Genomic DNA, 25,555 nt, shown 5'->3' with positions numbered 1-25,555 from the left:
GCACTTCCTCCAAACCTGAATAGGATTGTTTACTGCCAGACAACTCAAGGCATTTTAATATGCATGTTATTGCTTCCTGTTGGCCAAACACCTGAATAGCTATAAGCTATTCCCAGTCTGACAATGCTTCCGTAAACCCTACCCTTTGAAACCCTACCCTTTGAAATGTATTATCTCCACCTTGCCTTAGGACAATTTGTGTTAATAACTATCATAAGATCCTGATACAAGGGGTAGTCTTTAGCTCCTTTAACTGAAGCTCCTCTGACCCCCAATGCCTTTCAAAACTTCTTTTGTCTTTGGACTCCTTCTTGAATCTTTGCACAGCCCTTTCTCCAGATTGCTTAACCCTTTGCAATGTTGGGACAAGAATCCCAGCATTAATGGATGTCCACTCAGGGGCTCCAATAGCAAGAGTCTTGAAGGCAGGAGTCTCCATACCAATGGAGTTGGAGTGTGCCACTCTCCAGGCACCAGATATGTTTGCCAAATTGTAAGCTCTCCAAACCCTGTTGCTCAGGGGATTTTATGGATGTTTCATTAAGTAGGCATGCTGATTAAATAATTAGACATCGATGACTGAACTCATCTCAGCATCTCTCACCTCCCTTTCCTGAGATGGAGGGAGATGAAGTTAATAGTTCTAATTTTCTAATCAAAGCTTGGTCTTCTGGCAACCATTCCATACCCTGAAGCTATCTAGAGGCTCCCAAGAGCCATCTTACTTGCATAAACTCAGGTAGTATTGAAAGTAGCCCAATTATCTATCTATATAAAAAGCTAATGTGCTTAGTGTCCTTCCCACCTTCTGACCAGTCGCTATGACATGCACTGACCACCAGGTGGCAGACATTCAATGCAGGAGCTGCTATGATGAGCACAAAGAAACAGCACTATAAACCTATTGCCCAGTAAACAACACTTGGCTTCCCCCTACTGGGACACAGGCCCTACCACCACCCCGAAGTGACAGCCCACCAACTTGCAACCAATACCGCTGAAACCCCATGACATAAAATGCAGCCCATAGCCCAGCCTAGCTCTAAAATGGGCACTGTGGGTGCCGAGTAATGATGGCACATAGCAACATCTGGCTTCCTCTCTCTAGTGACTAGGCTCCTTGGAGTTCCAGGAACACAGGTGGAAACATTTTACACTTTAACCAAATGTTTGTGAAGAGCTTTTCCATGCCTCATCTCATTTGATCCTCACAGAAGTCATGGAGTAGGTAAATAGGCGACTCGGTGGAATCCTATTTTCTTTTCATTAACAGGAAAATGGAGATTTAGAAAGCTTAGAAACTTAACCCAACTGAAAATAAGTAAGAAATGGTGGACCTTGAAAATGACTTCAGGCCGAAACCGGTTTGGCTCAGTGAATAGAGCGTCGACCTGTGGACTGAAAGGTCCCGGTTCGATTCCGGTCAAGGGCATGTACCTTGGTTGCAGGCACATCCCCAGTAGGGGTATGCAAGAGGCAGCTGATCGATGATTCTCTTCATCGATGTTTCTAACTGTCTATCCCTCTCTCTTCCTCTCTGTAAAAAAACAAAACAAAAAAAAACAACCACCAATAAAATATATTTAAAAAAAGAAAAAGAAAATGACTTCAGGTTTTCTCACTACACAGAATATAGTCAAACACTGCTGCAGTTAAATATTTTACCCTTTGTTCTCCCTGTGTGATCTAAAATAATAATGTGCTTTGTGTTGATATTTACTGCTGTGTTGCTGACAATTACCTGAAAGAGAAGTTGGGGTGCTTCACTGAGCTAGAAAAAGTTTAGCTAAATCAGAAAGCAGGTCTATTAAGCACATTTATTCTATACATATAAAAGGCTAAGGTGACTCAAGCATGCATGATACATATAAAGCTCTTGCTAGTGTCAATTGCACATGTGTGTTTTGATCTGTCATTGTCCATCATGAATTTGGTTGACAATTCTATTATAGAGAAAGGGAAAATGATATTAAAATATTTCATCTATTTAATTTCCTTTCAATGTGCATGAATTCATGCACCAGGGCACTAGTTGGTGTATAAAAAAACCATAAATTTCTGGGTTTAATTTTGTATCCTGCTACATTGCTGAATTCACGTAATAAGTCAACTATTTTCTTGATGAAGTCTTTAAGGTTTTCTATGTACAATAACATGTCACCTGAAAATAATTACAGTTTAATTTCTTTCCCATTTAGATGCCTTTTATTTCTTCTTCTTATCTGATCATTGTGGCTAGCACTATGTCAAACAGGAGTAGTAAAAGTGGGCATCCCTGTCTTATTCCTTATTTTAGGGGAAATTGTTTTAGTTTTGCCCATTGAGTATGATGTTGGCACTAGGTTTCTTATATAAGGCTTTTACTATGTTGAGGTATGATCCTCTATTCCCACTTTGCTGAGAAGTTTTATTAATAAAGAGTGTTGGATTTTGTCAAATGCTTTTTCTGCATCAATCGATATGATTATGTAATTTTTGTCTCTCAATTTGTTTATGTGAGGTATCACATTTATTGATTTGTAGATATTATACCAGCCTTGCATCCCTGGAATAAATTCCACTTCATCATGGTGTATGATCTTTCCAAGGTAATGCTGAATCCAATTTGCTAGAATTTTGTTGAGGATTTTGGCATCTATTTCCATGGGGGATATTGGCCTGTAAGTCTATTTCTTTTTAGTGTCTTTATCTGGTTTTGAAATTAGGGTAATGTTGCCTTCATAGAAAGAACTTAAAATTTTGACTTTCTCTTGAATTTTTTGGAATAGTCTGATAGGTTTTAGTTCTTTGAATGTTTGGTAAAACTACCCCGTGAAGCTGTCTGGCCCAGGGCTTTTGTTTGCTGGAATTTTTTAATTACTGCTTCAATTTCCTCCATAGTTATCAGGCTATTCAGATTTTTTATTATTATTATTATTATTATTATTATTATTATTATTCCTGATTGAGTTTTGGAAGGCTGTATTTTTCTAGTAATATGCCCATTTCTTCTAGGTTGACCAGTTCATTGGAACAGAGTTGTTCATAGTATTTTTTTTTTAGAATCCTTTGTATTTCTTTGGGGTCTGTTGTTATTTCACCTTTTTCATTTCTTTTTTTTAAAAAATATATTTTTATTAATTTCAGAGTGGAATAGAGAGAGACAGAGAGATAGAAACATCAATGTAAGAGAGAGAATCATTGATTGGCTGCCTCCTGCATGCCCTACAACCCTCCAGTGGAGATCGTGCCTGCAATCCAGGCATGTGCCCTTCACCAGAATCAAACCTGTGACCTTTCAGTCCAAAGACTGATGCTCTATCCACTGAGCCAAACCAGCTAGGTCTTTTTTTTTATTTCTGATTTTTTTTTCTTTGCTGCTTTGTGAGCTTGGCTAGAGGTTCATCAGTCTTGTTTATTCTTTCAAAGAACCAGCTCTTGGTTTTATTGACTTTTTTGTTTTGTTTCTATGTCATTTATTTCCACTCTGATATTTGCTATTTCTTTCCTTGGGCTTTTTATGTTGCTGTCTTTCTAATTCTTTGAGTTGTAGAGTTAGGTAATTTATTATCTGTTTTTCTTATTTTTTTAGGTAGGCCTGTAATGCTATGAACTTCCCTCTCAGAACATAGATTTTGGATTGTTGTGTTTTCATTGTCATTTGTTTCTAGGATTTTTTTTTTTAAATTTCTTCTTCAATCTCTTTGGTAACTCAGTCATTATATAATAACATGCTTTTTAGTCTCAAAGTGTTTGAAATTTTTTTATTGTTTTTATTGTAGTTTATTTCTAAAATTATGCCATGGTGATCTGAGAAGATGCTTGATATGATTTCAATCTTCTTGAATTCGAAGGGACTTTGCCTGTGACCCAATATGTGGTCTATTTTTTAAAATGTTCCATGTGCACTTGAGGATAATGTATATTCTGTAGCTTTGAAGTGAAATGTACTGAAGATGTAGATTAAGTCCATCTGATCTAGTGAGTCATTTAAGATTGCTGTTTCTTTGCTGATTTTTTGTCTAGAGGATTTATCCAGTGATGTCAAGGGAGTACTAAGATCCCCTACTATGATTGTATTACTGTCAATTTATCCCTTGTTACCTTCCCGTCAAAAATTTTTTTATGTATTTGGATGCTCCTGCATTGGGTGCATATATATTAACCTGAGTTATATCCCTTTGTATCGATTCCTTTAGTATTATAAAGTGGCCTTCCTTATCTCTTGTTAAGGATTTTGACATCTATTTGTCTGATATAAGTATTGCTACCCAGCTTTTTTTTTAATTTCCATTTGCCTGGAAAATATTTTCCCATCTCTTCACTTTCAGTCTGTGTGAGTCTCTTGTTCTGAAGTAGGTCTCTTGTAGAGAGCAAATAAATGGGTCATGTTTTTTATTTTATTTATTTATTTATTTACACTGAGCACACACCAGTCCATGATAAAATGACAAGAGAATGATCCGAAAGGGTTGACTTCTTCCTGTGACATACTCTGAGAGTATGGCATAGATTCCGGTGGAACGGGCGCCAAGGCCAAGTCTTTAAAGCCGGACCAGGGGATGGAAGCTGGAAGAAGGGTTCAAACACTATCACCCAGCTGCAGCAGGGCATATAGATAGACACTTGAAGACACACTGTGGTTCTCCAGAGAAGTACTGGGGAGCAGGAGGAGGTGATTTGGGATGGGGTAAAGTAATGAATAACAATGTTTTTCAAGAAGCATCTACCAACATCACACTACTGGGTCTGACATCCCCATTAACCATTGCTCGATTTTATTGCATAAATAAAGACTCAAGGAAAATAAATACATCGGCCCCTATGAGGTTGAAAAGGGTCATGTTTTCTTAACCATTCAGCCACTCTATGTCTTTTGATTGGAGCATTTACTCCATTTACATTTTATGTTATTATTTATAGGTACTTAGATTTGTAGCCATTTTTATTCTTTATGCCTGTGTTCCTTCTCTTTCTATTTCTTCTTTTCTGTCAGCGCATTTGCAGCACGGTCCTGTGGCCCCTGACACACAAGCTTGCTTCATGTCACCCTGGTAGTGCTCTCCTGTGGCCTCAAGTGAGACGAGGTGTGCTGGGTTGCTCCACGTAGCCCCTCAGGACTGTCCCAAGGGCCAGGGAGAAGCAGTTGTGGGTTTCTCTGGGTCGCACAGTCAGAGCTCTCTGTGGCCTGAGTGGGGCTCCTGCTGAGTTACTCCAAGCTGACCCAGAAGCAAGACTCTGGGCTCAGGGTAGAGTGGGTTTGGGTTGCTGTAGGTCGGACAGTCCTCACTTTCTTGTATCCTGGAGTGAGAGGAGTGCTGGCTGCTCCAGCTCAACCCTCCTCAGTGTGGAGCTGGGGCAGGATGCCCTGGGCTGCTCAGTCTGTGCTCTCCTGTTGCCCTGAGTGAGGTGCACATTAAGTTGCTCCTGGCCCTGGCAGGACTGTCTTGGGGGTCAGTGTGGAGCATGCGAGTTGTTCTGGGTCACCCCTCTCAAACCAGGGTAAAATCGGGTGTGGGTAGCAAAAACCCCAGCAGGGCTGTCCAGGGGGCGAGGTAGAGTGGGTACCAGTTGCTCTGGGTTGTATAGGTTGCTCTAGGTTGCACAGTACCCATTCTCCTGTGACACAAAGTGGGGTGTGCTTTGGGTTGCCCTGGGTCACCACAGCAGCAGGTCCTGGGGCTCAGGCTGGCTCCAGGTCAGGTTAGCAGCATGGTTCTGGGGTTTGCAATGGGAATAGGGCACAGGATTCCCCAAAGCTTGCACTCACTGCAGGGTCGTGGGTCTCAGCTGGCTGGTGCAAAGGTCTGGTGTGGGAACTCACTCTGGCGGTGAGTGCTCCCTGCCAGGAGGTACTGCTCCACTAACTGCTTGGGCACAGTGCTGGTTTTACGTGGGTATGGCTGGAAAATGGCATTCTCCTCTGCCCTTCCTTATTGAAAATTCTCTACTCAGCTGTATCTAATTTGTTAATTCAGAGCGTATGTTTTTTGATTTAGTGGCTTTTCTGGCCTGGCCCTAGGAGTAGGTACACAACACTGCTGCCTATTTGGCTGCCATTTTCCCATTCTCCTAGCCGTTGTTTTAAAGTCATTTTTTGTCTGATATATATGTACTAGAGGCCCAATGCACAAAATTTGTGCACAGGGCGGAGGGGGGAATGGGGGTGGGTCCCGCAGCCCAACCTGCACCCTCTCCAATCTGGGAGCCCTCAGGGGATACTGATGGCTTAGGCCCGCCCCACCACCCCCCCTTCTCTGTTCTCTGCACACCTGCCTGCCTGTCTGCTCTCTGGCTGACCACTGTGCCCAGGGGCAAACAGGTCCTGCCGTCTGCTCTCTGCAGGGGCCTGCTTGCGTCTCACTGCTGTGGCCAGGAGTAAGCAGGGCCCTGCAGTTTGCTGATTGTGGGGGCCCTGTTGTCTGCTCTCTGTAGGAGCTTGCTTGCCCCTCACCACGGCGAGGACTAAAAGGACGACTCTGATGGGGCTGAGGGGACTGGGCACTGCCATCTTGTGGCTGTGGGTGTTGCATCTTTGTGACAAAGTGATGGTCGATTTGCATATACTGTCTTTATTAGATAGGATTACTACCCCAGATTTTTTTTTTTTTCATTTTCTATGGCATATTTTTGCACTCCTTTACTTTCAGTCTGTATGTGATTTTTGACCTGAAATGGGTCTTTTAGAGAAAGCAAATATATATGTCTTATTTTCTCATCTATTCAGCTGTCCTATGTTTTTTAACTGGAGCATTTAATGTAATTTCATTTAAAATGATTATTGAGCCGAAACTGGTTTGGCTCAGTGGATAGAGCGTCAGTCTGTGGACTGAAAGGTCCCAGGTTCGATTCCGGTCAAAGGCATGTACGTTGGTTGCGGGCACATCCCCGGTCGGGGGATGTGCAGGAGGCAGCTGGTCGATGATTCTCTCTCATCGATGTTTCTGACTCTCTATCCCTCTCCCTTCCTCTCTGTAAAAAATCAATAAAATATATTTTTAAAAATAATAATATAAAAAAATAAAAAATAAAATAAAATGATTATTGATAGGTACATATTTATTGCTATTTTATTATACATATTTATGTTTCTCACCAATACACCAAGTTAATATCAACTATTATACTTTTTAGTTTCCAGAATTTTATTTCATTTAAAATTTCTTTTTCATATTTGTCAGGTCATATTTGATGGTCTTTTATTCCTTAAGCATTTTTGAAATTATGTTTTATTTTTTTAAACACTTAAATAGCTATTTTATATCCTATAAACAATTCTAATACATTACATCCTAAGTGATTTACAATATATCTATTGAATGTTTTTGTTGACTTTTACTCTTGGTGGCTTATTTTATCATATATTTGGAAATTTCTTTAAATTGTAAAATAATACTCATTTAAGCTTAATTTTTTTTTAATATTCAAAGTTTAAATTGAGGACATTCTCTCGCAAAAATATGTGGTGAATTCCAATCTCTAGGTCTCATATCTATTTACTGTTCACTAGTTAGGTTTTATTTTATTTTAATTTTTTGTTTGTTTGTTTGTCCTTGGAGATTTTTCTTACTTTCTTAGGTGCCTTCAAATCTCATAAGCACTTACATCTCAATGCATAACACTGGAAACTTTGGATCCAGCTGGCTGGGTGGCTCAGTTGGTTGGAGCATCATCCCATACACCAAAATAAGTTGCAGGTTCAGTTCCTATTTGGAGCACATACCTAAGTTGCGAGTTTAATCCCTGTTTGGGCACATATGGGAGTTAACCAATTGATGTTTCTTTCTCTTTCTCTCTAAAACCAATAAATACATCCTTGCATGAAGATTAAAAAATAATAATAATAAAGTTGAACACTGTGGGGTCTAGTTAATTTTTATTAGTACATTTTTAATCACCTGTTAAAAATTATTAATAGTTACTAATCTGTTCAGGTTTTCTGCCTTTTATTGAGTCAATATTGCTAATTTATATACTCCTGAGAAACCATTTCCCTTAGGCATACAACAAATATTTGTTAAATCAATAATATAAGCACTGATAATTAGTACTGCAATAAAAATAGTTTTAAACCACCTGAAGGAAATAAGAGATAAGCCTGAGTAGACTGAAAGTGTGTGGCGTTTAAGAACCCTAGTCCTGAGGTTAGGCAGTGATTCTCACACTGGCCATTGATCTTGGAGTAAAAGAAATTGCTCTATATATGTCTGCTCTATTCCTGGTCTCTAAGACGTTAGAATAGAGAAAAGCATTTCCCTGCATAGTGTACATGGGACTAAAGAGTCACTTTTTTTTTTTAAGAATGCACTTTATGTCCTTAGTGGTTCATAGAAAAGATTTATATGACAACTGTATAGATGTTGCCAGTTACAACTTAGCAATCTGTATCTCACATTAGATAACTCTAGACTGTTAGAAGATGGGCTGAATTCAGACTACATTATCATGCCTGAAGAGCTAGAAGGAGCAATTTAAAGAATTGTGTATATGTTTTTATGTGTGATGAGTGATATGAAGTGTGTGTGTGTGTGTGTGTGTGTGTGTGTGTGTTCATAGGAAACCTATTATCTGAGCCTGTAATAAAGAAAAATTTAAATGCTTAAAAGTACATTTTGGTTAAAAGGGTTTTGGAATTTCTTACCAGTTTAGTAACATTTGAATTTCATCTGGAATTTCAACATAATGTTTATGTAGATCATTTTTTACAAAGAACAAAGCAGCAATCTGAGTAAGACGCTGTGGACTATTCAAAGAATTCTCTTTCCAAAGACTAGGAATAGTGAAGGTATTTTCAAAACGGATTTTTTTCAGGTGAAGCTTCAAAATTCCAGATGGAAAAGATGTCAGGTCATTCCCATCAACAACCAGTTTTTCAAGTGATCTGAAAATAAAGAAAACCATACATTAAAAGGAATTTATGAGATAACCAAACGGCGGTATAGGTAAATGCTGCACTCACTGCCTTCCACAACCACAGCAGAATTATAATTAAAATACAGAGCAACCATCACTTAAAACCACCTTAAATCTGGCTGAATGGAAGTCCTACAATTAGAGAAGTAAAGAATAAAGCACATTGAGATTGGTAGGAGGGTTGGAGGGTGAAATAGGCTGGTCCAACACCAATATGTGGCTTTTTTTTTTTTTTTTATGGGGTGGGATGTCATGGCTGTGGAAGCCAAATGTGAGGAGCAAGGGATCCTAGCCCACACCAGACCAGGGTTTCAGAGCTGGGAAGAGAAGTCCCCATAACTTCATGTTTGTAAAACACAGTGCAGTTGTGGCTGAGTGGCACAGAGGTTGCTGGAGTCCCAGGTGTTCCTCTTAAAGGGCCGGCACATCAGTAAGGACTTCATATCTCTGGGATCCAGCACTGAGGTGTGGCTTAAAAGGAACCTGGGACATTCTGTGAGAAACTGGATTGTCTGGCATCAGGGCAAGAACTCAGGAACAGCTTTTTCCCAGAAGAGGCTGCTCACAGGGTTCATTGTCCTTGAGCTGGGACCTCCTCTGTTACAGAGCTGACTGGCAGCCATATATGAGTTTCCATCAGCTTGGCCCACACTGTTTGCTCCACCATGATGATTTCCTGAGACCTTGCCCCATCCAATTTGCAGCCCTACCCAAGCTGTTTACAGCAGCTTTTTTATATGAATGGCCTGTGCTGGCTCAGGCTTCAAACTTTGCTAAAATCTCTTAAGCAAGCAGAAGCTGATCTCAAACCTATCAATAAAAGGCCCAAAACCTGATACTAGAAACAGCCTGTCTTGTTTCACAGCTGGGCACATCTAAGCCCAATACAAATATCAGCCATCTGAAGATCCCCCTGTAGCTCCTGATACCATGTTTCCCAGAAAATAAGACCTACTTACAGGTTTCCTTCTGAGTGAAATATAAGGCAGCCCCCCCCCCCCCCCGAAAATAAGGCTCCCCCCTAGGCTAAACATGAGAAATTTGGTCCACTGATTCTGAAAGAAATGGAGTCACAAGAAATTCACCAGGAAATTCAGGAATTGGATTGTTATGATGATGTTCCAGAAGATGATGACATGATTGTTATTGAATAAATGAGTAAATTCTTGATACTGTAGGATTCACAGTTTGTCTGGTTTGTGTTTACAACTACCGTACTACCATACCGTAAACAGGTAATAAATTTCCTTTATTTTCATTTAACAATAAATGTGTACCGTATTCTTCTTCATGGAAAAATAAGACATCTCCTGAAAATAAGACCTAGTGCATCTTTGGGAGCAAAAATTAATATAAGACACTGTCTTATTTTCAGAGAAACAGGGTAGGTGGCCACAGGCAGTGGCTGACTTTGCACCTCCTAGGAGTCCTCAGAACCAGTGCACTTGATGGACAGTTTCAGACAATATCAGACAATAACTCTACACACCCACAAGAGACACACTCAAGAGGCAGATTCAATGAGCACCAAAGCCCTACTGAAACAAGTCCTGCACCATAGGGTCAGTTCCTGGAGGTTAATTCCTCCCAGTGATGCTAACAGTAATCAAGGCTCAACTATGATAAGAACTATGCACCTAGAGTTCCAGGATCAGGTTACTGGGGAGACTAAGCTACTGAGCCCTATAGATCACTTATTATACAAGGCACTCTACCAACTCCAGGAGACATACTAACTCTACATAATACATAGAAACAAACACAAAGAAGCACCCAAAATGCAGAGACAAAGAAAAATGTTAAAATGAAAGAACAGAAGAAATCTTCAGAAAAAGATCTGAATGAAATGAATACAAGTAAGCTACTAGATACAAAATTCAAAACAATGGTTATAAGGTTGCTCAAAGATCTTAATGAGAGCTTCAAGGGACTTGATGAAACTTCCAAGGATTGTAGTGAGAATGTCAAAGACATGAAAAAGGACCAGTGGAAAATTAAACATATACTCAGTGAAATAATCATTTACAAGGAATCAACAGTAGAGTAGATGATCCCAAGAATCAAATCAATCATCTGGAATAGGAGGAAGCAAAAATCACCCAATCAGAAGAGCAAGAAGAAAAATTATTCCAAAAATATAAAGATAGTGGAAGGAGCCTATGGACAACTTCAAGAATTATGAGGGTGCCAGAAGGAGAAGAGAGACAGCAAGGAATCAAAATCTATTTGAAGAAATAATGCAGAAGCTTCCCCTACCTGGTGAAAGAAATAGACTTACAAGTTCAGGAAACTCAGAGAATTCCAAACAAGGGGAATCCAAAGAGACCCACACCAAGACACATCATAATTAAAATGCCAAAGGTTAAAAACAAAGAGAGAACCTTAAAAGCAGCTAAAGAAAATCAATTAGTTTTCTCCAAGGGAATGCCCATATGACTGCGCCAGCTGATTTATCAACAGAAACTTTTCAGGCCAGAAGGGAGTGGTAAGAAATATTGAAAGTGATGAATACCAAGGATCTACAATCAAAGCTATCATTTAGAATTGAAAGTCAGATAAAGAACTTCATAGACAAAGAAAAGCTAAAGGAGTTCATCACCGCCAAATCAGCATTACATGAAATGGTAAGGGTGTCCTTTAATAGGAGGAAGAAAAAGAACAACAAGAAATAGATGAACAAAAAATGACAATAAATACATATCTATCAATAATTGAATCTAAAAATAAAAAAAAAAATGGACAAGGAATCTAATGAACAAAATAGACTGATGAATAGAACCAGAGGCATGGAAACATGGAAAAGACTGATGAATCTCAGAGGGAAGGGGAAAGGGGGAAACAGGAAGAGATTAACCAAAGATCTTATATGCATACTAGAGGCCCAGTGCATGAAATTCATGCACAGGGAGAGGGGTGTGTCACTCAGCCCTGCCTGCACCCTCTCCAATATGGGATCCCTCTCACAATCCAGGACTGCTGACTCTCAACTGCTTGCCTGCCTGCCTTCCTGATGGCCCCTAACTGTTTTTGCCTGACAGCCTGATCACTCCTTAACCACTCCCCTGCCAGCCTGATTGATGCCTAACTGCTCCTCTTCCAGCCTATTTGCCCCTAACTGCCCTCCCCTGCAGGCCTGGTCACCCCTAACTGCCCTCCCCTGCAGGCCTGGGTTCCCCCCAACTTCCCTCCTCTGCTGGCCTGGTCAACCCTAACTGCCCTCCACTTCAAGCTTGATTGCCCCCAACTGCCCACCCTTGCAGGCCTGGTCCCTCCCAACTGCCCTCCACTGCTGGCCATCTTGTGTCCACATAGGGGCAGCCATTTTTGACCACATGGGGCAGCCATCTTGTGTGTTGGAGTGACAGTCAATTTGCAAATTACTCTTTTATTAGATGGGACTAGAGGCTCAGTGCATGAAAATTCTGGCACTTGGTGGGGTAGGGTCCCTCAGCCAGGCCAGTGCCCTCTCACAGTCCAGGAGCCTTCAGGGGATATCCAACTGGGGAGCGGGCCTAAGCCACAGTCTGGCATCCCTCTGTGGGAGGTGACCAGTGGTCCGATCAGGGGACAGTGAAGGCAGCAAGCTGCCAGCCACGCTCCACATCGTGCTACCACTGCCAGTGGCCTCCCTCTGCAGGTAGTGATCCTAGCCGGCTGATCTGGGGATGGTGAATGGTTGGCCCTGCTCCAATTTGCCCCACCACTGTTTCAGGTGGCCTCCCTCTGTGGGTGGCAACTGACCAGGCAGGCAAGCAGAGGATGGCACCAGCCCCCACTGCCCTGCAGCTGGTCGCCATCCCCCTCACCCCATCGCCGTCCCCTCCCTCTGCCTGCTGGCATGTACCTTGGCTGGCCTGGTGCCACCTGCTCATCAGCCCTGCCTCCTCATCCCCCACTGACTCAGCATTCTGCAGTTTGGTTGATTTGCATATTATGCTTTCATTATATGGGACTAGTGGCCTAATGCATGAAATTTGTGCATTGGTTTGGGGGAGTGTCCCTCAGCCTGGCCTGCATCCTCTCCAATCTGGGATCTCTGTGGGATCAGGCCTGCTTGCACCAGACTGCACCCCCCCACCAGCCTGATCACCCCCAACTGCCATCCTCTCCTGGCCTAATCACCCCTAACCGCCTCTGCCTGGCCCCACCACCATGGCTTTGTCCGGAAGGACATCTGGAAGGTCTCATGGTCTAATTAGCATATTACCATTTTATTAATATAAATAGAATATGATATACTGCCATAACTATAACATATCTACCAGTATTACTCTATGAGAATACATACTTCATGCGATAGGAAGGTATCTAATACATTACATTGTATATGTTGTAAGTAGTAGGAAATACTATATTCGTAGCAATAATATGTATCCTGTGACTCCCTTTCCTCATCTGGGAATGGTTCTTTGAAGTTTCCTGGCCCCTTATGTATTTTTTTTCTGTCATTCAGTGTAACTTTATTTATTGTTTATATTGCACATGGGTTGAGGTCTTTAATTTCTAACCACCAAAATTCAAAGGACTATTTTTTTCCATGAACTTGAACATTAACATTAGTGAATTCGTGTATTCATGTGTTTTTATTATAAACATCTGAATTATTCACATTGCCATAGATCCTGAACTCATAAGCATGGACCATGCACAGGCTGGCAGCAAGCCAGGAAGCCACTCTGCAAGAAAACAGATACTCTGCATAAGGAGAAAAGTCATAGCATAACATTTAATGTGCAACCTAAGTCTAAGTGTTTAAGTATTTCCTTAGAATTAAAAAATAACTTAAACATACAATGGAGTCAGTATTTCCTTATAATAATAATAATAATAATAATAATAATAATAATAACTTAAACATACAATGGAGTCAATAGTGAACTTACAGAGAGACAAAAAAAAAAAAAAAAAAAAAAAAAAAAAAAATCCCATTTACTATTGCACCAAAAAAAATAAGATACCTAGAAATAAACTTAACAAAGAAGGTAAAAAACCTTTATGCGGAAAACTACAGTACACTGAAAACAGAGATAGAGGAAGACATAAACAGATGGAAGAACATACCATGTTCATGAATTGGTAGAATCAACATCACTAAAATGTCTATTCTACCCAAAGCAATCTATATATTCAATGCATTCCCCATTAAAGTACCAATGGCATATTTTACAGACTAGAAAGAACTCTCCAAAAATTCATCTGGAATAAAAACAAACAAACAAGCAAACAAATAGCCACAGCAATCCTGAGAAAGAAGTATAAAGTAGGAAGGCTCTCAATACCATATTTCAAGCTGTATTACCAAGTCACTGTTCTCAAAACAGCCTGGTACTGGTATAAGAACAGACGTATAGATCAATGCAATAGAATAGAGAACCCAGATATCAACCCAAATCACTATGATCAATTAATATTTTACAAAGGAGGCATGAACATACAATGGAGTCAAAACAGTCTCTTCAATAAATTGTGTTGGGAAAATTGGACAGATATGTGTAAAAAAAAAATTGAACTAGACCACCAACTTACACCATACACAAAAATAAACTCATAATAGATGCAGGACTTAAACATGAGTCGTGAAACTATAAAGATACTAGAGGAATCCACAGGCAGCAAAATCTCAGACATATGTCGAAAGAACCTCTTCACTGATACTGCTCTTGGCGCAATGGAAGCCAAATAGAAAATAAACAAATGGGACTACATCAAAATTAAAAGCTTTTGCACAGCAAAAGAAACCATCAACAAAATAACAAAACAGCCCACTCTATGGGAGAACATATTTGCAAATGTTATCACTTATAAAGATTTAATCTCCAACATCTAAAGGCAACTTATACAACTTAACAAAAGGAAAATAAATGATCCAAAAAAAAATGGACAACAGACCTAAATAGAATCTTTTCAAAAGAGGACAGAAGGAAGGCCAAGAGACATATGAAAATATGCTCAAAGTCACTAACCATCCAAGAGATGCAAATCAAAATGACAATGTGGTACCATCTCACACCTGTCAGAATGGCTATCATCAACAAATCAACAAAGGACAAGTGTTGTCAAGGATGCAGAGAAAAAGGAACCATCGTGCACTGCTGGTGGGAATGCAGACTGGTGCAACCACTGTGGAGAACAATGTGGAGCTTCCTCAACAAACTGAAAATGGAACTCCCATTAGACCCAGTAATCCCACTCCTAGGAATATATCCCAAGAAACTAGAAAAACCAACCAGAAGAGATATATGCATCTCTATGTTCATAGCAGCACAATTTACCATAGCTAAGATTTGGAAACAGCTACCCTGTTTCCCCGAAAATAAGACAGTGTCTTATATTAATTTTTGCTCCCAAAGATGCGCTAGGTCTTATTTTCAGGGGATGTCTTATTTTTCCATGAAGAAGACTATGGTACACATTTATTGTTAAATGAAAATAAAGGAAATTTATTACCTGTATACGGTACGGTAGTACGGTAGTTGTCAACACAAACCAGACAAACTGTGAATCCTACAGTATCAAGAATTTACTCACTTATTCAATGACAATCATGTCATCATCTTCTGGAACATCATCATAACAATCCAATTCCTGAATTTCCTGGTGAATTTCTTGTGACTCCATTTCTTTCAGAATCAGTGGACCAAATCGCTCATGTTTAGCAATAGCACTGTCTTTAAATGAGTACTTCTTGTCAAGGTAGCCTGCTCGCAGTGCATTTGCAATGCAACTGTCAGTGATTTTCTCCCATGAATTCTTCACCCAAGTCACAACTTCTTGCAGTTTAGGTTTCACAAAGTTTCCACGCTGATTTCTCTCCATTCTATTTTCAATGTAGTCATTAATTTCCATGCGCAAATTGTCTTTGAATGGCTTGTTTATTGCAATATCAAGAGTCTGGAGATAGGCCTTATTTTCAGGGGGATGCCTTATATTTCACTCAGAAGGAAACCTGTAAGTAGGCCTTATTTTCGGAGGATGTTTTATTTTCAGGAAAACACTGTAGGTGTCCGTCAGCAGATGAGTGGATCAGAAAACCATGGTACATCTATAAAATGGGATATTATGCTACCATAAAAAAGAAAGAATTCTTACCATTTGCAGCAACCTGGATGGAACTGGAGAACATTATGCTGAGTGAAATAAGCCAGTCAATGAAAGAAAAATGCCACATGATCTCACTCATTTATGGATAATAAGGAACATTATAAACTGATGAACAAAAAGATAGATACAGAGGCAGTAAAATATTAAACAGACTGTAAAATTACAGCGGGAAGGTTAGGAAGAGGTGGATGAGTTAAGAGATCAGCCGAAGGACTTGTACGCAAGCATATAAGCATAGCCAATGGATTCAAGACACTGGGGGTGAGGGCATGTATGGCAGTGGGGGAGGCAATGGGAAGATATGTACACATGTAATTCCTTAATAAAAAAAATGGAAAAAATAAAATAAAATGATATAAAAAAATAAAAACCAAATCAAAAGCTTGTCTAATTTGTCAAATGTATTAGGAGGGAAGACATTGATATAACCAACTAGCTATAGATTTTAAATAAAAAGACTGGATAATAAACAGCCGGGGGTGATGGTGGCCATAGATTCTCATTTGCAGTCTAGTTTCACATCTCTTATACATATAATTTAAGTTATTTAATTATGATTACTGCTGATAATGGTCAAAGAAAGTATTTAAGACAATAAGGCTAAGAAGTGGGTACCTCGACTAGCTTTGTTCTTCCATCTGACTACTGTGCTTCTCACAGTCTAGAAAGGGTGAGCCAAACTCTACCTCTGCTTTGGTCCCCAAGGAGAGAGCTGGCACAGTCACTTTTTTTCTCTAAAGCAAACACACCAAGGGGCCAGAAGAAGATAGTCCTCTGGACAATCAGAATAAGTGGTGCACTCTAGGGAAATGCCATGGAGAGTGCCCAGAACCTCCACTGTTGAGGCTGCCCTGCCTGAGTTGATTTATCTTAGAGGTCCCACCAATATGGGTGCACCCTTTGTCTCAAAGAGTTCTGGGGATGCTCAGTAGGATAACTACTTTTTAAAGCTAAATAGTCTTTAAAGAGCTCCATGTTAAGATAACTTTTGCATCTGACATCCTAGGTAGCAGAGAAACCTCCTCCAGCTACACCACTAACCCACCTCTGAATGGTACTCTGAGACTGCTATTAGACCTGAACCGAAGACAGGGCAGCCAGAAGAGAAAAAGAAGCAAAACATACAAAACCATTTTCCTAAGGCAAGCACTTCTTTACTTATTTCTCTGTGGAGACAGATAAGAAATTGGGCAGGAAAAACAGTAAGATTCAAATATAACACACACACACACACACACACACACACACACACACAGAGACATTCTTGAACCAAAATACATCATTTGTAAAAAAAAAAAAAAAAAAAAAAATTAAGTGGATGAACTAAAGAAGAACATGGTATTAGTAGAGGTATGTGTTAAAGGAAAAGACAAAATAGAAGAAATAACTCAAATAAGTAGAATAACTGAAATAGAGCAAAAGCACTTTAAAAAATAATAATAATAAACAATGTAGATGTCTTGGAAGACAGATCCAGGATACCTAACATGTAAGTAATACATGTTTCAGGAAGAGAAAATGAAACAGATGGAGAAGGAGAGGCAATAATGAGACATGTCTTAAATTTAAAAAATTTATGTTTTTTATTGTTGATAGTATAACAGATAAGTGCCTTATTGAACTATCTGGTTAGAAGAATTCACCGAATTTCAATAAAAACAGACATGATGTCATGATTTATAACAAATATATATTTAGCCGAAACCAGTTTGGCTCAGTGGATAGAGCATCGGCCTGCGAACTGAAAGGTCCCGGGTTCGATTCCAGTCAAGGGCATGTACCTTGGTTGTGGGCACATCCCCAGTAGGGGGTGTGCAAGAGGCAGCTGATTGATGATTCTCTCTCATCTATGTTTCTAACTGTCTATCCCTCTCTCTTCCTCTCTGCAAAAAATCAATAAAATATATTTAAATATATATATATATATATTTGGCCACTCAAATGACCAAAGTATATTTCTCATACATATTTGTTCTGAATCCACAGATTCTGGCCCACAGCTCCCCGAACACTTGGAATTTCCTGAGTAATAATAGGTGCAATGGGAACATCTGTGATATTTGGTCTCTTCAGTTTCTGAAATTGCTTTAGAACCATAAAAATAAAATGGGCATCTTGCTATTCACAACAAGCCCCTTTCTACCATAGCTAGGTTTATGTTAATGAGGTGGCTTCTGGAAAGCACCTGAGAATGGTGCAGGATGCCAGCACACCAGCCATTACTAAAGGAGTGGACCCCTCATTTCTGGAGAGCAGAGAAGGGCTAGAGGTTGAATCAATACCAATGGTGAGTACTCTAATCAATCATGCCTATGTAGTGTAGCCTCCATAAAAACCCTAAAAGAGGGAGTTAGGAGAGCTTCCAGGTGTGGGAACCAGAACATTTCACTGTATAACTGTACTGAGCTCCAAAATCCATGAGGACAGAAGCTATTTTGTTCAGGATTTCACCCTATGTATCTTTTCATCTGGCTTTGCATTTGTATTTTTAAATATATGTTTTTTGTAATAAATTGGTAATCTAGAGGGTAAATAGGTTTACTGAGTTTTGTGAGCTGCTCTAGCAAATTAATTACACCTGAGGAAGGGTTGTGGGAATGAATCTCTGACTTACAACCTAGGCTTACTAGAGGCATCTGAAGTAGGGGGCAGTCCTGTGGGACTGAGCCTACAACCAGTGGGATCTAATGCTGTCTCCAGGGAGATAGTGTCAGAATTGAGTTGAATTGTAGTACACCAGCTAGTGTCCAAGAATTGCTTGTTGGTGTGCCCCCCTACCAGAATGGAATTGGATGCAGGAAACTTTTAAACATATTATTAAAAAAGACATACTGTTAAGCATAATCTGACAAAATTTCTGAAGATCAAGAATAATGAGCAAACCATAGTCTTTCCAGATAAAAATAAGAACCACGTAAAGAGAAAAAGAAATTAAACTGGCAGCAGATACCTCATGTGCAACTCTGGAAGCTATAGGAGGATGTGAGGCTGGAAACTGCTTGTGAAAGGGCTGTAATGTGAGATTGCCCACCAAAGAGAGACATTGCTTTATTTGTTAAGCTTGTGAGATCTAAGTATTAATAAATATTCTTTGAGTAAAGAGACATAATAAAAGAAAAATACTAATGAGAACCTGAAATAAAAGTTCCTAAACTGTCTCAGCAAAATCTTTCATTAGATAAGGGGTAAGTGCATTGAGAAGGAACTCAGGAAAGCAGGAAAATTAAAGTATTCTAAAGATCTTAACTGTTGGTGGAACACAGCTGTGAGGAGACAGACTACAATGCGGGGTAAAGTGATTTTTAGCTTGTTTTTGTAAGATTAAAGAAAAATATATTTGTTTATGAGTTTTGGAAAAGGAATTATAGTAAGAGACTGAAAAGTACAGTAGAGATCTGAAATTAACAAGGAAAAAAAAAGAGAACAAATAACACCCTGAAAAAAATACTAAAGAAATATATAGAAAAAGGACAAAGTAAATAGATAGTAAATACAAATGGAAGGCAAAAAAATAAACGTATTAGTCATTTCAAATGTGAACAGCTTCAATTTCCCTAATAAAATACAAAGAATTAAATAATTGGCATAAATATTAGAAAAGTAAAGACAAATTATCTAATTTTGTTGAAATTAAGATTATGCTTCTTATAAACCAAAGAAAATCTAGTAAAACTCAACCAGAACTAATAAAATAATTTAGTTACATAAGCTGATTTTAAATTAATGTAAAGAAGCACAAGCTTTTTTCTATTTTGTACTGGCAATGGTGGGCTAGAAAAAAAATAGAGAAAATACTACATACTCAGTAGCAATACAATTATAAAATACTTCGAAAGGGTAATAAGAAAGACAAAGGACTATGTGAAGTGAATAATAAATTCTTATGCAGAATATAAGATAAGATCTGAACAAATCAAAAAATATATTATGCTTTAGAACAAAAATATTTATTATCATCAGAAATGTGAATTATTTCAAAATTTACATGTAAACTCAGGGGAATTCTAATTAAGATCCCAATGTTGTGTTTATGTGTTTTGGGTGAGAAGGGGCTTGAAATTATATCAAATATTTTAGAGATCATGATCTAAAGAAAATAGTTAAGAGACTATTATTGAAATCTAATCTCCCTAATAGCTATTAAAAATTATTCTAAAGTCATAATCAACATAGTATGGCACAAACCCAGAAGGATATAGATAAATTTCAGAGACTTTTAAAAGGTTAATGTGAGAAAGAATTGGAGCTTAGCATTAAAATTACATTGTGTGTTATTAGCATTTTTTGTATATCTATCTCCTTAGGAAAAATAAAATAAAATAAAGCTGATAAGAACTATAGGAGCACACATGAAAAAATCAACAGGAGTAGCTTGTCATTCTATTAAGGGGACATCAGTACTGTTCTTTAAATAATTATTAGAAACATTACATCCTAAAAATACAGAATTCCAATCATTCAACTTATCTTTTGGTAAACTTTATGCTTCACATTTAAAAATATATATTTTTGTATTGATTTCACAGAGGAAAGGAGAGGGACACAGAGAGAAACATCAATAAGAGAGAATCATCTATTGGCTGCCTCCTGCATGTCCCCTACTGAAAATTAAGCTCAAAACCTGGCATGGCCCTGACCGGGAATCGAACCATGATCTCCTGGTTCATAGGTTGAAGCTTAACCACTGAGACACACCGGCCAGGCTGCTTTACATATATTTGATGATTATTAAATAAATGAATGAACTGAATTTTCTCCATCATCACCAAATATACCCTTCAGGGGAATATGATTTTTTGTGTACTTACTACTTTCAAAATACCTGAGTTTCTGGATTTCATTTGGAATAGAATCAATACTATTGTAGGAAACATCAAGTTCCTCAAGGTGGTACAAAGAAAATAACCTTAAATAGAAAGAGAAAATAAATTGTAAAAATGATTATCTATTTGTCATGACTAAGCATAAATAAGAATTAAATATTTGAATAAATACATAGGCATAGAGGGACACTAATATTTTTCTAAGATCTTGAAATTTATATAGACTTTTCCACATTATACTAGTAGATGATATAATTATAATAAGATATCCTAAAACTTATTCATCTATCCATTAAGTCTGGTTTGAAATGTTTGGAATAGGTAAAGTCCCATCCAGAAAAAGTCACCTGAGACATGCCTAACAACATTTAGGTATATTTTCTTATTTACTGTATTTATTTACTAGAGCTGAAATTAAAAAAAAAAAAAAAAAAAAAAGAAATTTATTCTCTCTCGGTTCACAAGGCCAGAGATTAGAAATTAAGTTGCTGGTAGGGATGGTTCCTTCTCAAGGCTCTAAAGAAGAAACTACCCCTTGCTACCAGCAACTGTTGGTGTTTCTTGGTTTGTGACAGCATAACTCCAATCTATACCTTTGTCTTCATATTTTCTTCTTGTAATGATGCAATTTATTTGATTTTGAACCCACCCTAAATCAGTAACCTCATATTAACTTAGCTAATTACATCTATAGACTCCTATTTCCTAAGGTCATGATAGGGTCCTGCATTAGCATGACATTTCGAGGGACACTATTCAACCCAGTGCAGTTGCATTATGATTTTCCTAGTGAAATACCTATGGTCTTTCTTTCCATTAAGCTAAGCATTACTAAAAAAAAGAACAAAAAAACAAAACAAAAAAAAACAAAACAAAACACACACACACACACACACACACACAAAGACTAACACAAGGTTTCTTGGAGTAACCTTGACTGTTTTTTTACTTGGATGCCTCCATTCCCTACATCATTTATGTCTAGCCAATACTAGATCTTGCTAATTTTATCTCAGTTTGTTAACAATTTGTTCCTTTTTCTCTATGTAATCATTGTCCTAGATATGCTTTGCAGCTCTTGCCTGAACTACTGTGATAGCCCCCCGCCCCCAGCTCTTTGCCTTCTATTTTGTTTTATCACCTAACATGCATCCTCCACACTGCCATCACCATGAGCTAAAATGCAGATCTGAATCCACCACTCCTCTTTGGGAAACCCTTTGACAAATACTTTGCCTTTGCTCACAAGGCCTGCAGACAACCTGGTCTCTGCCTACTTCACCACTCTAATTTCTTACCACTTGGCCTTGCTTTCTAAGCTTCCAAACAGCAAACTGCTTGCAATTCCTACTCCACATTATATATGCTGCTTCACATCTCATTTATTTCTATATGTGTTATCACTTTTATTTAAGGAAATATCTAACCCATAATCAGTCATACTACCCCTTGCTCCTTCTCACTATTAATGTGGCTCATTCACACTCAGTTACATTTGCATTAAATGTCATCTCTTCCTGGGAGCCACCTCTCACTCTCCAGATTGGGTTACATGCACTGTTTGGAATTTTACAAAGTGCATCTCCATTATTTTACTTTCTCTAGTTTTGTGCAATTGTTTGCCTTCCCCTTAGGTGGTGGTCAATTAGGGAGCACACAATAGGTACTTCACAAACATTTACTGAATTAATTACAAAGACAAAAATATAATATTTAAAATATATCAGTGCTATTACTTGTAACTGTAATAACATCCAACTACACAATTGGTTAGGTGCATTTCACTCAATTTTATCCAGTTACAGCTCCCTTACTCCTGCTACTCTATGTTGGGTCTTCTTTGCTCAGAAAGCTAGAGTTCTGACAATAACCTTTAAAGACAAAGAATTCAGCATCTTCATCCCGTACTGTATGTTTCCTCTGTGTGAGTTTGCATTTAACAAGCTCTGCAAATGAACATGTTTACCTATGCCAGAGCTTTTTCTAAGTCTTCTCTGAGGTTCAATAAAGTTAATCCCCTTAACAATCCTAATATAAAAAAATCCTGGGTCATGCCGAAGCCGGTTTGGCTCAGCGGTAGAGAGTCGGTCTGCGGACTGAAGGGTCCCAGGTTCGATTCCAGTCAAGGGTATGTACGTTGGTTGCGGGCACATCCCCGGTAGGGGGTGTGCAAGAGGCAGCTGGTTGATGTTTCTCTCTCATCAATGTTTCTAGCTCTCTATCTCTCTCCCTTCCTCTCTGTAAGAAAATCAATAAAATATATATATTTTTAAAAATCCTGGGTCATAAGGACCAGTAACGATGGAGACTCAACCAACTGGAAGTCAGCCCTGCAATCAACACTGCGTTGCTGTGGCAATCCAATGCTAACTGCTTCCACTGCAGGTGCAGTGCCCCAGTACTGACTGCTGAGGGGTCTGTGAATCAGGCCCAGAGACAGGCCTAAGAGAGAAGCAGGGACCGACCCATTGCCGCTATGGTAGCTTTTGATCAGCACTTGCCTTTGTCTTTCTCTCCAAGTCTGGCCAGCAGCCGCACCTCCATTTCTCTCAGGTCTCCACCTGGACTGCTGATCAGGCCCACCTTTCTGACCAGGCCCCATTGATAGGCCCAGAGACACTGACTGGCATAGGAACTGACCAATCAGAATCAAATGTGGGTACTGTGAAAGAACCAATGGCTGCCTAGGAGGCGGAGCTTCTGATGCTGACTGGCATAGACACCAACAAATCAGAACCAAGTTGGCCAGCAGAGGAGGGCAGCTGGGAGCAAAATCAGGCCAGCAGGGGAGGGCAGTTGGAGGTGAGATCAGGGTGGCAGGGGAGGGCATTTAAGGACAATTATATAGGCAGGCAGAGGCAGTTAGGGGCAACTAGGTTGGCAGAGGAGGGTAGTTAGGGTTGATCAGGCTGGCAGGCAGAGGAAGGTAGGGGCAATCAGGCAGGCAGGCAGGTGAGCATTTAGGAGCCAGCAGTCCCAGATTGCGAGAGAGATGTCTGACTGCTGGTTTAGGCCCTATCCCATAGAACATCCCCCGAGAGGTCTCCAATTGGAGAGGGTCAGGCTGAGCACAAATTTCATGCACCAGGTCTCTAGTTATAATTATATTATTATTCCCATAATTCCAATTACATTTTTTATACTTCGCTTCAATATGCTCTCAATCATCTCTTTATTTGCATACATATCCAATGGCATTTAATAAAATTGTACTTCTTTATTTTAGAAACACTACTATTTTTTAAAAATAGCTCCTTAAAACTTTTAAAAAAATTTTTTTTTCCCAATTATAGTTGACATACAATGTTATATTAGTTTCAGGTGTACAACCCAGTGATTGAACATTATATAACTTACTAAGTGACCACCTGATAAATCTAGTACCTATCTGACACTATTCATAGTTATTACAATACTAGAGGCCTGGTGCACAAAATTTGTTCATTCGGGAGGGTGACCATCAGCCCGATCTGCACCCTTTCACAGTCAGGGAGCCCTACAATCAATCGCTCTGCAGAGGGGGGCCCCGCCCATCTTCCAGCCAGTGGCCTCGGCCACCATCCTATGATCGCTCCTCTGACCAATCACATCGCACCCACTTTGGCTGGCCTGGTGCCAGTGTGTATCATAGCATGGTCATCCAGTCAGTTGTTCTGCTGTTCAACCATTTGTTTGATTATTGACTATATTCCCTTTGCTGTATTTATATCTTTAGAACTATTCTATAACTACAGATTTGTACTTCTTAATCTCTTCTTTTTCTTTAAAAAAAATGTTTCTATTAATTTTGAGAGAGAGAGAGAGAGAGAGAGAGAGGAGAAAGGAAGAGAATAGACAGATAGAAATATCACTGAGAGAGAAACATCATCAATTGGCTGCCTCCTGCACACCTCCTACTGGGGATTAAGACCACAACCCGGGCATATGCTCTGACAGGGATCAACCCAGTTACCTCTTGGTTCCTGGGTCAGGCTCTTTATCTTTTTTGCTCATTCCCCCAGCTCCCTCCCATCTTTCACTCAGTCCCTCAATCACCTCCTCTTTGGCAACTACCAGTTTTTTTTCTGTGTCTATGAATCTGTTTCAATGTTGCTTCTTTATTTGTGTTGTTCTTTACATTGCACATATCAATTAAATTATATGTCATTAGTATTTTTCTGACTGACTTATTTTACTAAGTATAATACCCTCTAGGTCCATCCATGCTGTTGCAAATGGTAAGACTTCATTATTTTTTTTATGGCTGAGTAATATTCCATTGTATATGTGTAGTACAGCTTTTTTTTTTTTATCTACTTGTCTATTGATGGACACTTGGGTTGCTTTTCATAGGTTGGCTATTGTAAATAACACTGCAATGAACATAGGGGTGCATATATTATTTCGAGTTAGTATTTTGGATTTCTTTAGATAAATCCCCAGAAGTGGAATCACTGGGGTCATAAGGCAGATCCATTTTTTTTTTTTTTTTATGAAACCTCATACTGTTTTCCATAGTGGCTGTTTCAATCTGCATTCTCACAACAGTGCACAAGGGTTTCCTTTTCTCCACATCCTTGCCAACACTTGTCATTTGTGTATTTATTGATGACAATCATTCTGGCAGGTGTGAGGGCTTCTTAAAACTTTTGTTTATAACCAATAATTCAAACTAGTTTGCCTAATCTCTAAACAATGTACAATGTTGACCATATAGTTATGATAAACTTTTAGTTGCTTTAGGTATTTTTACATTTTGT

At 39.0% G+C, this 25,555-nt stretch overlaps 1 protein-coding gene across 1 annotated transcript in view; it reads right to left on the bottom strand.

Moving 5' to 3' along the window:
• LRRC63 (leucine rich repeat containing 63) overlaps positions 1–25,555 on the bottom strand; it is a gene marked incomplete at both ends in the record, with an annotated part of 80,261 nt that overhangs the window by 1,559 nt on the left and 53,147 nt on the right. Inside the window, 2 exons of the mRNA XM_084876184.1 lie at positions 8,621–8,860; positions 20,816–20,899. Coding sequence (XP_084732310.1) covers positions 8,621–8,860; positions 20,816–20,899 — 324 coding nt within the window. The remainder of the gene's footprint in view (positions 1–8,620; positions 8,861–20,815; positions 20,900–25,555) is intronic.

Source organism: Pipistrellus hanaki (genome assembly GCF_964339955.1).
Source record: "Pipistrellus hanaki genome assembly, chromosome: 3".
Taxonomy (NCBI): domain Eukaryota; kingdom Metazoa; phylum Chordata; class Mammalia; order Chiroptera; family Vespertilionidae; genus Pipistrellus; species Pipistrellus hanaki.
Note: the sequence above shows the minus strand (reverse complement) of the source record. Positions and strands in the feature narration are given on the sequence as shown.